Consider the following 13,901-nt stretch of genomic DNA (forward strand, 5'->3'; position numbering starts at 1 on the left):
ATACACCTGGAATCAAACAAGATGTTTCATACTTTGTGCCCGAAAGAAGTAATGATAATCAGAAGACAAAACATCAGCCGACAGATACGTTTTGGTATCTATTCAAGGGACGTTGATGCAAACAAGATGAGCTCTATTCTAATTTGGAATCTAGTGGGCGGAAAACACGATTGCATATGTAGCGAGAACGCGCGATAGATACTATATTAGACGGACCCCGAAATATTGAAGTATCGAACAAGAAGTGATTCCAAACAAAACACAATTGCAAAAGATTGTCAAGCAAGACAAATTTCAGACTAGTAGTTGAGCAAAGCAGAGGCACCAGGCTCAGTCGAGATATAGATCACCTCGTGGTTGTCAGAGAAGCCATTGAAACGGGTAGCGCTGCACTTGGTGTAGGCTCCCATCTCCTCGAAGTAGAGCCAGTCGCCAGTGTTCAGCAGGCCAGGCAAGGAAATACGCTCACTTATAACATCGATGCCATCGCAGGTAGGGCCCCAGATAGAGTAAGTAATGTCCTCCGAAGTCGCAGAGTTCGGAGAACCAGGCTGGGAGCCGTCCGAGGCGCAGGTCAGAACCTGAGCCACGGGGTGCTGGTGATCAAAGATGATGTTCGAAAAGTTGCCATAGACGCCGTCGTTCAGATACAACATGAAAGCATCGCGAGAGGGATCATTGGGATCCGGAATGTCACGTCGCGCAATGACGTTGGCGGCGAGAGTATAGGCAGTGGCTACGTAGTAGCGACCGGGCTCGGCGATCACACGAATGTTCGGCGGGAAGTAGCTGTCCACGGCTTCGCCCAGCATGCCCGCGAACTTCTCAAAAGTGTCCTGGCAGAAGCCGCCGCCAACATCCAGAGTGTGGAGTTCGTGGCCGATTTCTCCCGCATGATCGAAGACCAAGCGCGCATCCTGCACAGCCTTGAGGAAAGCCCCGGGATCCTCGGCGCCAGATCCAACGTGGAAACTCACACCGACGACCTTGAGGTCCAATTTATAAGCCAATTCAAGCAAGGGACGAGCCTGGTCCATGGAAGCACCGAACTTCATGCTCAACCGGCACAGGCTGGTCGAGTCATCGGTCAAGATGCGAAGGTAAAGTTCCGCCTCAGGGAAGGTAGCTTTGATCTTGTACAGCTCATCGGCATTGTCAAAGGTCATCTGCTTGACGCCGACCTCGGCAGCATAGCGCAGGTAAGACTTGGTCTTGCAAGGCTGGGCATAGATAATGCGGCTAGGGTCAATGCCCGTCTGAAGGGCCATATCGATCTCCGACTTGGAGGCACAGTCGAAACCGTTTCCAAGCTGGGCCATGAGCCGGAGGACTTCCGGGTCCGGGTTACACTTGACAGCTGTTGAAGGTTTGTTAGCCGGGCTCCAGAGTGGGCGATCCAGTGGCAGAGTGATGCCTACCATAGAAGGGCTTCACACGGCCCAAATTCATCTTCCAGCGCATATGCTGGCGGTACACATTACCCATATCCGCCACGTAGAAAGGGTCCTCCTCACCAGGACCACAGTGGTCCACATCCACTTCCGCCGCCCGCTTCTTCAACACATCCAAAACAAGTTCCTTGGCAGTCAACGATGATTGCAACAAATTGTTGTCCCCGCCATGACTGCTGACGAGACCGAGATGGTCCAAACTATTGGTATAGTCTTTTCTGAAGGTGCATACTTCAGCAGTCGATACACACGCAGTCGGTGCCATAACCATGCCGCTGCGACTCAGCACAATTTGAATAGAAAATAGAGAGATAATAAGAGGTTTTTAAACTGGCAGGCGACTGCGCGTTAGGGAGGACGAAAAGTGTCACAACCGTAGTTGACTGGACCAAGCCTCCTAGACCCTTCCCCCTGAAGAGGAAGAACCTTGAAAGAAGTCCTATGCGGCAGCTCAGAGAACGAGGGAATAATCTCCGGGGTCGTCAACGGGACGAAAAAAGGCGCACCGGACGAGAGTTCAGAGAGAACCAGGAGGTGGAATGTTGTTAAGAGTGTCGCGGAGACGTTGAGTGGAGACAATTTGGCTAAGAACCAGAAGGGAGGCTACTGGAGCCGTGGTGACCAAATCGCCTTTGGGGATTCCAAAGGCACAGGGTCTAAAGAAGTGGACCTAAAGGACCAAAGAGATCTAAGATAGCAGACGAGTGGTTAGCAAGCCCAGTATATTCCAGGTGCTATATTAACTATGAGAGAAAAAAAAAGGACGGATGAGAGGGAAAGGAGAGAATTTTCTTGATTTGAGAAATTTTTCTTTTTTTGGGGGGAGTGAGTGAGCGAGGCTTAGGGCACACGACCATTGGGGGAAATAAAACGCCGCACGGGGTCACACACGGACATCCCAATCAAGGTAACTTGTAAATAAAAAGACTCACCTAAATAATAAGTTGTAAAACCCAAATAGAAGGGGAAGATGTTGAAAAAGAGAGCCCTGTAGAGAGACAGAGAGAGCCTTGGAAGAGATGACGGAGCCCTTCGTGGGGGAAAAAAAACAGGCGCTTACTCAGCCCGGAAAAAGAGTTCGACTTCTAAGTCCAAGTCCGCATCCTCTTTCGTTGCTCTCTCTCTCTCTTTTTCGTTCTATTACTCTTTTGGGATAATCATGCGCGATTATTTCGGGCCTTTAGGCATCCATTATTATTCCCTCTGCTATAGCTCTTCTTGTCCTAAGTGTGACTGCATGATGCAGGAGTCAAAACCCCCCAGCTCTCGGAATTGCTGGATTCAATGGTAGCGGTGTGTGTGTAATCTATGATTTGCCCTTGAAAAAAGACCTCGGGAGTATATCCCTGTTTTGATGAACAGTTGAACTTCAATCCAGGTACGCCATACATCCAAGTACATACGTGGCCGTATTATTGGTACTCTATACCCTGTACTCCGTACTACTAGGAGGTTTATATTTTTAGTCCTGACTCCTGCACCTACATATATGTAACTATGTGTGATATACTTGCAGGTGACAGCTCGAATGCATACCTTGGTATACCCTAAAGATGGCCTGTCATAACCAAGAACTGGGATCAAGCTCTTCAGTAAAATAGGCCCTTGGGCGAGAACCCATAATGACGCATCCACATTTTCCCACTTCCGTGACCAGATCAGGAAATGATCATCCATGGTTCTTTACTATTTCCAATTGGCCTTTTAGGAGTGGCCTATCATACTGGGTTGGGTACAAATCCAATTTCTTATACGGAGTAGACGTATGTTGTAGAGGTATACTACCCTATGCCATTGAGTGATGGGATAAAGAACCCTACGAGATATGATCATTTAGAAAATGTAGAACACTTCTGATCATCAATGTTGATATAAAAAGAAAAGGCTGTTCATGGCTCACCAACTACTAGAGGACTTCATAAACATTATCCAACCCGGAATTGAACACCGGGAAAAGTCCCAAGGACTGGTCAATAGAAGTTAGTCAACTGCAAAAGCAGATTATCCCATATGTAGTCATCAGAAGAAGAGCTGTGCTCCTAACAACTTACACCTTGAGTATTTCTTCCGTGACTTTGGTTTGACATCAACATACACTACATATCCACCTGCTGATTTTTGCTACTTCGTAACTGGTCCTATACGCCCTTTGGGTCCATCGCAAAAAGGCGGGACTGATCCACTATGGTTCCTGTTGTGGATGCGTACTTTTACAGTTCCAGAAAAAAAAAAACTCCGAAAGTAGTATCAGGAAAGATGCCTTAGGAATATACAAGATGATATGCCGAATATGAATTATAAGACTAATCTTCGTGGCAAACCTCGCATTGTCGTGACTGGAGCATATATGAGACCCTTCATACACGCCGATTCTAGACAACCAAGATTATGTTCTCCCGCTTCTTATTTTCCATGCCTAGATGTCATTATTTTATTGTTAGCTGTAGGGCTTTCGGTTTATCTCGACCAAGGGGATTGTCCTTTGTAATTGTTCGTTTTATCCCCGGATCCAATGTTACATGCTATCTTTCCCCAGTTGGCCGGCTGTAGCAGTAAAACTCAATCTCATCCACCTCCTCGTGTTGCGAGGGGATCTCAACGCTGTCCTGCACCGCCGTAAATCCCGCCGACTGCATCAAGTCGAAAAACGCCGTTTCGCTGTCATGTCTTCTCTTCAAGGCCACCAAAATGATTGCCTCTGGGGATGTCTGAACCAATCGGTCGAGCGTAGAGACTAGCGCTGGCAAACTGTCTGCATTGTATGTACAATCAGAAACAAGAATGAGCTCAATGGGCTGGGGGCAGAGTTCATTCGGTGGGTCGTCCCAGTCAAGGTTTTGATAATGAAGACTGGACATGGTTGCGAGTTGGGCAGCATTAATATTGCGTGTTATTATGTCCTCAACCTCGGGGAGGTCCGTGAGTAGGACCGAACAGTTGGGAAGCATTGATGCCAATGCAATTCCCACTATCCCACATCCTGCCCCTAGTTCAACTACCTGAAGAGGTGTGTTGCGAGCGTTGGATAGAACCCGTTTCAAAGCTGGAATTTTAGGTTCAGTGCCTTTGTTCTTCTTCTTTATGTTCTCACAGATCATGTAAAGATATGTAACTGTTGCGAGGCCCGCATCCCTGGGAATATCCCTGTTTAGCATCTTGACTAGAAAACGAAAGGTAAGTAGAAGAATAGCTTACCATATGTGCCGAGCAATGCTATTTCCTGTCTCTTCCCAGATTTTTATGGGGGAGTGATTCGCGGCCGCTGTATTGAATGTACCGTTGAACCAGCTTTTCCGCTGGCGCCGATTGAGGTCCAAATGGGGCACTTGTTGCAGCAACCACTAATGGTATGGGGGATATTGGGGTATAGAGTATCCTGGTGGGTGCGGCACTTTAACCGTCAACACCATAGACTGCTGGGCCAGATTGAATGGAAGAGGACCCAGAGTAATAGCAAGTTCGCGATTGCTGGCATTCCATTTTGTCGTTTTCTGAAACATAACCCCAGAGGAATTCTCAGCTATCAGCATCAAATCAACATCTTCAGCGAGAAAAGAGTCTCCCAGATCAGTTGTGATGCAGATAAGAGCGGAGAGGTAGATGGACCCTTTCTGTTGCTGAATCCTTGGGGTTTTCAGGAATCGAACATAGTAAACCATCTTAGAGATAGAGAAAATGCTTTCTCTAAACTCCAATGCCTCTCCCTCTTCAACGCATCTTCATCAAACCAAATTTCCCCCAAATTACCCGTGCTGACTCAGCAAGGAATGACATCGTTGGGATCCCTGAGGTCGGCTTGTTACTTCACTTTCCCCTGCTTACCTCCGTAACTTTTCCAATGTCGCCGGCGACAGCTGGTGGAGCAAATCACACGAGATCCATCATTAGCAGTGTCTGATCGACACCGTTGCCCAAGATGATGCGACCGCGCGACCCCCGCATCCGACAACGGATCAATCAGATCTCCCATAACCTTGAGACTGCCAACGAAACCGCGCAAGAGGGGCTTTATACTTTCTCCCACAACTACATATCCCCGTGTTTTGAATCCATTGGAAACTGCGTGACTGCATGTACAGCACCTTGCCTCTCAAGCCGAGAAGACCACCTAAGACGGCGACGACGCGGCCAAACCGAAGCCAACTTTGATTTCTACGACGACTGGGCCAATGAAGAAGAAGAGGATGGCTTAATTGGATGGGGTACTGGAGAACTTGACCGCCTCCTTGCCGGTAGCGGGCTGGCGCGCGGAGCTGCTGACCAGCCGCGTCGGCCCAGGAGGATGAGCTACGGGACACGCAACACTAGGCGAAGGAGCATCGCGCACCTTCCGGACAACCGTGACGACCCGACTGTGATTCCCAGTTCTTCTTTTCTTGGCTTCCTCGAGCGCTTTCCGTGGAGATTCGGTGCAAGGGGAGTCAAGTATAGGCCTTCGGTTGCTGATCTCCAAGAACACCCCGGTGCCAGGCGCTATGCGCACGAAGACGAGCCACTAATGCAAGCTATGGACAGTGATGATGACGATGGAGATGAATTTTTACCCGCCCCTAATGGGAGGGATCGCAGTGCCACGCAATCGTCCCGTGGGACGGACAATTCACTTAGCTCGCGCGGGGATCTATTCCCTAGTGATGAGGAAGAAGATGCAGTGCCCCTTGATGATGAGTTTGCGCTTGCTTTCGGACGCCGGGGAACGGGGTTGGAATCAGATGATCAGTCTGGGACGAAGTCTGAAATTATACAGTCTGCATCTGCGTCCAGTCTAGGTGCCGCATCCTCCAAAAAGACAAAACGGAAGAAGAAACGCTCCCCAAAGCGATCGCCTAGTTACAATGACGCCACCATTGCTCAAAGTGTTGACACACCGTCAATGACAGACTTGAAGACAGAAGAGCAGCACGCCGCGTTGGAAGAAGAAGCGGATATTGCGAGGCGACGGCTTGCTGCACACGAGCTGGCGTTGAGTCGAGGCCTTGATCCGGTTGGTGATAAAGTATGAGATTTTTCACCTTCCAACCTCAATGAAGAAGAAACTAACCAGATTACTTGTTTAGCCTGCCGCGACATCCAGTCCAAGTATCCGATCACAAGATCAATTCAATACCCAGAAACGGACCTTCAGCAATTCATCCAGCCGCCGATTGTCCGACAACCAAACCGAACCATTCCCACGCTTATCCATGTCGCCTTCATCCTTGGCCGTGGATTCTCCTGGCTTATCGAAAACCTCGCCGAGGGCTATGTCGCCTCACGAGCTTGGTGAAAACACGATTTCTCTCGATTGATCGTGCTAATGGGTCTCCACGCGCATTGCTGTAATTTGCTTTGGGTGGTTATTATGGACCTTTTACCATTAATCACCTATTTTGTATGATATTATGAGCGACTTTGTTACACTATACCCCATGAATTCAAGAGTCTCAACGGTGCTAGAACTTCTCGACCGTTTTAAATTGAAAACATAAGAAAACTATGATAAACCATAATTGATTTTGGGATACTGAGTTCAGCCCTCTGACTCCATGAATCGATGGATATCATATGGGTGCCAGTCTCATCGAATCTTGCTATGGGCATCGCGCTCATCTTCAGCTGCATAGTCCCCATCACCCATCAACGCAGCATCATCATGCTGTCCATACTTTCCCATTTCGACTATCTCAAATCCTTGCTGAAGCGAAAGGTAATCTCGAGTCTTTGACTTGGTGCATAATACCCCGTGAGTCTCCCTCAAAAGAAAATCCCCAGCCTCCCATTCCCCTGTCCACCGGACTCAAACTTGAAACCTGCCTTGTCATAACCACCACTACTGGTATGGTCCCTGTTGATCTTCCTGAGCATATTCCAAACCTGGTCATCGTGACGCTCCAAATCCCAAGGCGGAACAAACCGCTCGATACTGCGGGAGGGATTATCGTACTGGAAGATCTTCAACTTGACCCCTATGGCAAGGATGCCATAGATAGGAACCGTATCTTCTCTGAAGTGACGATACCGAAACGCAAGATACAACTCCAGCTCTCTCTGTCCATTTTCCCACTGATCATCATCCTGTCTATCGACGCGCTGATAGTACAGCACAAGAACTGGGTTCTGACGGCCATCATTCAAATGGGAAAGCCGAAGCTCGACCCAGCCTAGATTTCCACGTACAGCGCAGTGGATGTATGGCCGAATGAAGAAGCCTTGTGTAGATGGGAATCGAAGGTTCAGGATTGCGTTCCACGTGGCGATTCCGTCTGCTTCGGCGTCGTCGTTGCGAATGTTTCTGATTAGCCATTTTATGGCGGGAACGCAGGTGTACTGGGATATAGGAACAGTGTTAGATGGGGAGGGGATAGAGGTAGGTAATCATAGCTCACTGACGTTTCCGTTGGCAGACATGGCTCTGGATGCTGAGGTTTACTTTTGATGCTACTAGATATGAAGTATTGTGGTTGACGATCAAACAGGCGATGTCCATGGTATCCTTTTTCCTTTTTTTCTTTTTTTTTTTCTTTGTATATTCTACCCCATTGTTTCATACCGGCACTATCCATTGAATATACGTCCAACAGTTTGAATGTATCTAGCTAGAATCTCAAGATGTAGCCCCCCGTATAATAGTATCGACCGTCCATGACTACATAGACAAAGAGAAAAGTGTCCGGGGATGATATTACTATGTAAACTGAGATGCAGGGCTCGGAAGTCAGCCTACGATTACTGCTAATTACTGCTAGAAAGGGGATCCAAAACGGAGATATCTAGGTGCATGGTTGCTGGAGAGCAGAGATGAGATTGTAGAAGCTAGTGACTAGTGCTACCAGTAGAAACTAAAGGGCATTAGGCTGTACTTGAGATTGTAGAGAGTCGGAATCAATATTGAGTGTGTCGAGGTAGGCTAACAAGTTTATATTAGTTTAACCTCCAAAGTAGGTTATGGAATTCTAACACACTTTTGCCTATCACTTCGATCTGTCGGTGGAGTATCCCATCCAATTAAAATGATGTATAACTATGTATATATTCGATGCGGTATTCCTCGTCCACTGTGCGAACGCGGTGCGCCAGGTCAAGTAAAACCATTTCATGTCTGGTTCAGAAGACCATTCTTTCGAAACCATGTTCCCTATCGATATAGAGGTTAACTCGGACGTTGATGTATTATTGGTCTTGGATTTGCCTGATTATTACTAACCTTATCGAGGAATCATATAGCTCTTTTGACGCTTTATACTGGAAGTACGATGAGTGTGCTTGGGTAGTGAAATTATATATATCTAGGCACGGGAATTCCTGGTATATGAAAGTTGGAAAGGAAAGGAAAGAAAATGAATATCCCAGAGGCCTCATATATACCTTCTCGTTTGATTAGTTTGCAGAAGACTTCTGTTTGTTCCTTGACAATCATTTACATCGCCAGAAACACAAAGAGCGTCTTATAATGTGAAAGCAAATAAGCTCCAGATCACTGTACCTTCTTTAGAGGTTTGAGGAGGCGTAGAAATCGGTGCTAATTCAAGCACCAAGGTATCAAGTCCCCCCTCCCTAAACTGGAGTTCGAACCCTGGCGGATATACCGCTGCGTAGATCAGCGTATTTTCCGTCTCACGCAAATTATGTAGTAGATGTGACTTGAATCCCAAGGTTTCTTGGTATTTATCCTTAATTTGTATCTGAATATGCACATGGCTTTGTCCTTGACGAATCTAGATGTATCCTTCTACATGCCATTGATATACTTTTATATTGTTTCAGCTCCCCTGCAACTCGACTTAAGCTAGTCATCATGAAGTCTTCGCCATATAGGGGAAGCTTAATTACTTCCAGGGTTGAGGAGGCTACTAGAAGGTTAGATCATCACCCAACCTTTTACCTAAGTAGGCTTCGGACCTCGGGAGTTGTAATCTGACATCACTGTGGAAATCTTTTTATTTCTTGAGAAGCATTCTTCATCTTCAAATTCTTTTAAAACGTTCAAACATCGCAGATGCCATTTTCTTTCCACCGTCTCAAATCACGCGAAGTTCAAGCCGGAAAAAAAAGCACAAAAGGGAACAATGGATACGCGGATATTTGGTGATAAGACCCCCGACGAAGTCAAGCTCGAACGATCTGGAAAGATTAATAATCTCCAAAGATATCGCTTGACCCAAGTCTGGGGCCAAATCCGAAGAGATAACATTCAGTCTCCTTTTGACTCGCCTAGAATTCTTTTTATAGAGGAAGACCTCCGGGAAGTTGTTCAAGAAGAGATATCCATTAAAGAGGGAACTACCTTGAACAAAGATGCAAAAGAGAGACTTGATGCTTTAAATGCCAAATACTGGTTCCTAGAGCAAAAGTGGTGGTGTTACCATTCCTATCTAACAGACGGGAATATGCTAAGAGCGTTTGAGCTATGGCGGTCCCATCCTAAATGGTATATGCACCGCTTGCTTGTTGAAGATTGTGCTCGCCGGCATGGGTGCTGCGCTCGTGGGTGTGGGTGTTGTCTTAACCGTACGACTGATCCTACACGTCGTCTTGGAGTTGGGCATTGTACCTTTGAGTGTGGATGCTGTCGCAGAGCTCGAGGCTTTGACGTCTCTAAAGAAGATAAGACAGAATTAAAAGAACAGCATCGCAAGGAGATAAGCAAGCTTGTAAGGCACCGGCTCACACGAGTCGCACTATGGGGGCTTGTTGGTGACAGCTTCGAGAATCCGTTTGATATGATTGATGCACCACCAAGCTATGGGCAGATTGCAAAAGATCGGCTTCTGTAAAGAGAGGGATAAAACTGGCTGACTGGCTTCGATCTATCCATGGATGATCTATGGATATTGCTACATCTTGCCCACGGGGGGTCAAAACCCCTTTTGGGAGTGGTTTATGCCTGAATGCCTTATTTTAGAACGGCAGAAAAATTAAAATACCTGAATTCCAAGGTTGCTATTACATGCGCCTTAGTAATCCAAAAAATGAAGCTTCCAAGGTTTTGACCTCCATACAAATCAGGTAACTAACTCCATTTTTTGGACTTGCAACCGCCATGAAATATATATTAGATTCAATTTAGATTCAATTCAGATTCAATTCAGATTCAATTCAGATTCAATTCAGATTCAATTCAGATTCAATTCAGTTTCAATTCAGTTTCAATTCAGTTTCAACTCAGTTTCAACTCAGTTTCAATTCACTTTCAATTCACTTTAGAAGTCCCTACAACTAGAGATACCTAGATTTGTATGGTGGCCACATAACAGTATACTGCATAAGGGCGGTGTATAAAGCGGTACTAATTCAGGTATCCAGGCATAAACATCCTCCCAAAAAGGGCCCTACCAGATTAAGCTCTTTTAACATATCGCAGGCTCGTAGCTTCCCTACAAGCCATTGCTTCCCCTGTAGTATAAAAAGCAATCCCCCCAAGAACTTCACTTTCCTTCTTCCTCATTTTCTCCGTATACATAAACGTCATCAAAAACACCCATCAACAAAAACCAAAATGACAGTTTTATGCCCATTTATACTTTTTTTATTGTTTTTGGTGCCTATCTGTTCTAGCTGTAAGTTTGAACCCTCTTTAGGTATCAAGCGTCTGTTCAAGCAGCCTCTTTCTAATACGTTTTTTAATCCTAGTGCCTATCCTTCCTCGTGGAGCTCCTTTACGTCGCACTAAGAAGGGCCTATTGCTTACTCTATAAGTGGGTGGTATTGCCCTCCTATATCTACTTCTAAGGTAGGAGGATCGTTCTTTTTATAGTAGGTATAACTATACCTTGAACGGTATATTACTTAGCAGAGTCTATACTGATGATATACTAACAATCCACCCCTGTAGTAAGGATGACTCCGTTCCCGTAGAGCTCCTCCGTATCGCCGCCGAAAAGGGCCTATTGCTTGCCTTAGAACTAGGAGGCGCGGTCCTCCTATACCTCCTACTAAGGGAGATAGGAATGTTCCTGTTCTGATGGGCAAGACATGCCATTGAACGGTATGTCACTTGGCAGAGTCTATACTGATGACATACTGACAATCCACCCCCGTAGTAAGGATGACTCCTTTGCTGTGGAGATTATCCACGCCGTGGCCGACAAGGGCCCGGTGTGGGCCCTTGAATTGGCCGGCGTCGTCTTGCTCTGCCTCCTGTTAAAGGAGGTAGGGGTGTTCTTCTTTTGGTGGGCGCGATACGCCATCAAACGGTATGTCATTTTTCAAGATCTATGCCAACAACATACTGACCATTGATTCTTTGGTATAGCCGCGACGACCAGCGGGATCGTGCGAGCGGTGGTGCGAGCGGTGGTGCTGCTGGCGGCAGCGGTGCTGGCGGCGGATAAATTTTTATAACTTCACGTTTCTCATCATTTTGCAAGTATACAGTACTATCAAAAACCATCCCAAAATGACAGTTTTATGCTCATTTATACTTTTTTTATTGTTTTTGGTGCCTGTCTGTTCTGGCTGTAAGTTTGAACCCTCTTCAGGCGTCAAGCGTCTGTTCAAGCGTCTTTTCAGGCGTCTTTCTAACACGTTTTTAGTGCCCCTACACCCCCGGGCCGAAAATGACTCCTTTGCCGTGGAGATTTTCCACGCCGTGGTCGACAAGGGCCCGGTGTAGGCCCTTGAATTGGCCGGCGTCGTCTTGTTCTGCCTCCTATTAAAGGAGGTAGGAGTGTTCTTTTTTTAGTGGCTGCGTTACGCCATCAAAAAGTATGTCATTTTGCAATATCTATACTAACAACATACTGACCATTGGTTCTTTGGTATAGCCGCGACGAACTACGGGATCGTGAAGCCCGCCGTGGGCGATAAATAATTATTACATAGGTAGGACGGGCGGGCTTTTTTTATATATATCCATCAAAAGGGTTGGGTGGGGGTTTTTTTTTTTAATTATGATATTCATACGGGAAACAATCCCATTCATTACCACAAACATCCACATCTTAAACCACTAACCACCTACATTTGGGGGAGATATACTTACAACTATACGGCGGTCCATGGACGCTATATACACTTACAATCACAGTTGATCAAAGCAATTACCTTACAGCCTCCGAACACTAAACCTCAGCTTGAAAGTGTCCATCCCCTCATGGTAGTCTTTCATCGTTTTATCCGTCCCAGCCCACTTCTCCATCCAAGTCTCAACTTCCCATTTTGTCCCCGTTTCAGCACCAACCTGCTCCCAGAATTTCTTCCACGTCGCAGGGTCATGACGATAGTGCTTCCCAGCAGCCTCTTTATCTTCTGGAGGCGGGGGATTTACTAAACCAATCTGCCGCCCGATTAGAAGAGAGCCGGGTTTATCCTGAAGTAACCCAACAAGCCGCTTCGCAACTAGGAGCTGCTGGTTCCAGTTGAAAAGATGGAAGAAGGAAGCAGCGTTCACAATATCAATCTTGTGTGTCAGGTTCTTGACTAGATCGGAGCTGTCGTCGAATATGTCTGCTACAATGAACTGGGCTTTGAGCTGATCGTGGTCGTTGAAGAGATCATATCCAATGTCGTAGAAGTCTTGGCGCAAGTCTGAAGCATAGAGATTTTCAGAGGGAATGCCATCGAAGACCTAATTGATTTGGCATGTTAAATTTGCGTTCATTGCTCTGGACTCTGCATGAGCTCTCTGGAGTCTTACCAATTGACGCAGCTCTTGCCCGACTGCACATCCGACATCAAGCAGCTTCTGGCCCGACTTGAGTCTATCCAGGATTTCAGGGTAGAGTGGTGACTGTGGGATACTCAAATCCAGGAACCGGAATGATCCAATACACGGGTACGGGAACTGGGAATATTTGTTAGTATCTTTGATCAATGACAGTCGGTAGTGCGTCCCTTGGGGTGTGAAGATTCCGTAGCCATCAACTGCGTTTGGGCATTACACACGCGAGCAGTGCAAGCTACAACACCTCTACAATGGATTATCGGAAAGAAAGATATACTTACTACAGCGAATGCTCGATCTCTCTGGATCATTCCTGGTTAGCATGGGCTCTCCCCTCCATAGAATGGGAAATGACTCACTACTTTCTTCACATGGTCTACCACTTGTTCGGACGGGATTTTGCTGTACTTTTCTAGCAGAGTCTTTGCTGGTTCAGGAACTTCGATCAATTCTGACTCGTACCAGGCGAACTTGTGTGGATCGAAGCCGCCATCGAGGATGGATTTGAGATCGGACTCGGCTTTGGCCATGTTAGAGTGGAGAGAGGGATGGGCCGAGGTTCGTTGAGAGCAATTAGCGGGTGATCGGCCAGTGAAATACATTACTGCCTGAATCCAGCCTTATTTCAGACCGCTTTTAGGCTCTATACAGTATAACTAAATCAACATGGAATAACTAGGCGCATAAAAATGAAGTTTTTGTACTCCATACAAATCCATGTATCGCCATCTTTTCCGGTGGTTGCAAGTCCCAAAGAAAAATGATGCTTTTCATACCATGAAAATCCCCGTATCTGAAGGACCGCCGTA

General features: G+C 46.5%; 7 protein-coding genes across 7 annotated transcripts; 3 read left to right on the forward strand and 4 right to left on the reverse strand.

Moving 5' to 3' along the window:
* Positions 1-299: 299 nt before the first annotated feature.
* On the reverse strand, positions 300-1,722 carry N7516_011386 (type III PLP-dependent enzyme; the record flags this gene model as incomplete). The annotated part of the gene is made up of 2 exons (XM_057224104.1): positions 300-1,357; positions 1,419-1,722. 2 exons carry the CDS (start codon positions 1,720-1,722, stop codon positions 300-302), a joined length of 1,362 nt encoding a protein of 453 aa, XP_057069244.1.
* A 2,251-nt stretch (positions 1,723-3,973) lies between these two features.
* On the reverse strand, positions 3,974-5,110 carry N7516_011387 (protein N-lysine methyltransferase family protein; the record flags this gene model as incomplete). The annotated part of the gene is made up of 3 exons (XM_057224105.1): positions 3,974-4,583; positions 4,647-4,792; positions 4,850-5,110. The coding sequence occupies 3 exons, from the start codon at positions 5,108-5,110 to the stop codon at positions 3,974-3,976; spliced, it is 1,017 nt and encodes a 338-aa protein (XP_057069245.1).
* Positions 5,111-5,367: 257 nt separating this feature from the next.
* Positions 5,368-6,739, forward strand: N7516_011388 (uncharacterized protein; the record flags this gene model as incomplete). The annotated part of the gene is made up of 2 exons (XM_057224106.1): positions 5,368-6,447; positions 6,509-6,739. The coding sequence occupies 2 exons, from the start codon at positions 5,368-5,370 to the stop codon at positions 6,737-6,739; spliced, it is 1,311 nt and encodes a 436-aa protein (XP_057069246.1).
* Positions 6,740-7,184: 445 nt separating this feature from the next.
* On the reverse strand, positions 7,185-7,838 carry N7516_011389 (uncharacterized protein; the record flags this gene model as incomplete). The annotated part of the gene is made up of 2 exons (XM_057224107.1): positions 7,185-7,757; positions 7,821-7,838. 2 exons carry the CDS (start codon positions 7,836-7,838, stop codon positions 7,185-7,187), a joined length of 591 nt encoding a protein of 196 aa, XP_057069247.1.
* Positions 7,839-9,496: 1,658 nt separating this feature from the next.
* Positions 9,497-10,204, forward strand: N7516_011390 (uncharacterized protein; the record flags this gene model as incomplete). The annotated part of the gene is made up of 1 exon (XM_057224108.1): positions 9,497-10,204. The coding sequence occupies one exon, from the start codon at positions 9,497-9,499 to the stop codon at positions 10,202-10,204; it is 708 nt and encodes a 235-aa protein (XP_057069248.1).
* A 1,213-nt stretch (positions 10,205-11,417) lies between these two features.
* On the forward strand, positions 11,418-11,761 carry N7516_011391 (uncharacterized protein; the record flags this gene model as incomplete). Its single annotated transcript, XM_057224109.1, has 2 exons — positions 11,418-11,623; positions 11,683-11,761. The coding sequence occupies 2 exons, from the start codon at positions 11,418-11,420 to the stop codon at positions 11,759-11,761; spliced, it is 285 nt and encodes a 94-aa protein (XP_057069249.1).
* A 713-nt stretch (positions 11,762-12,474) lies between these two features.
* On the reverse strand, positions 12,475-13,622 carry N7516_011392 (uncharacterized protein; the record flags this gene model as incomplete). The annotated part of the gene is made up of 4 exons (XM_057224110.1): positions 12,475-12,996; positions 13,066-13,212; positions 13,374-13,394; positions 13,452-13,622. The coding sequence occupies 4 exons, from the start codon at positions 13,620-13,622 to the stop codon at positions 12,475-12,477; spliced, it is 861 nt and encodes a 286-aa protein (XP_057069250.1).
* Between the last annotated feature and the right edge of the window lie 279 nt (positions 13,623-13,901).

The sequence above is a fragment of the Penicillium verrucosum genome (assembly GCF_028828655.1).
Source record: "Penicillium verrucosum strain IBT 35672 chromosome Unknown utg000005l_segment0_segment0, whole genome shotgun sequence".
Classification (NCBI taxonomy): Eukaryota; Fungi; Ascomycota; class Eurotiomycetes; order Eurotiales; family Aspergillaceae; genus Penicillium; species Penicillium verrucosum.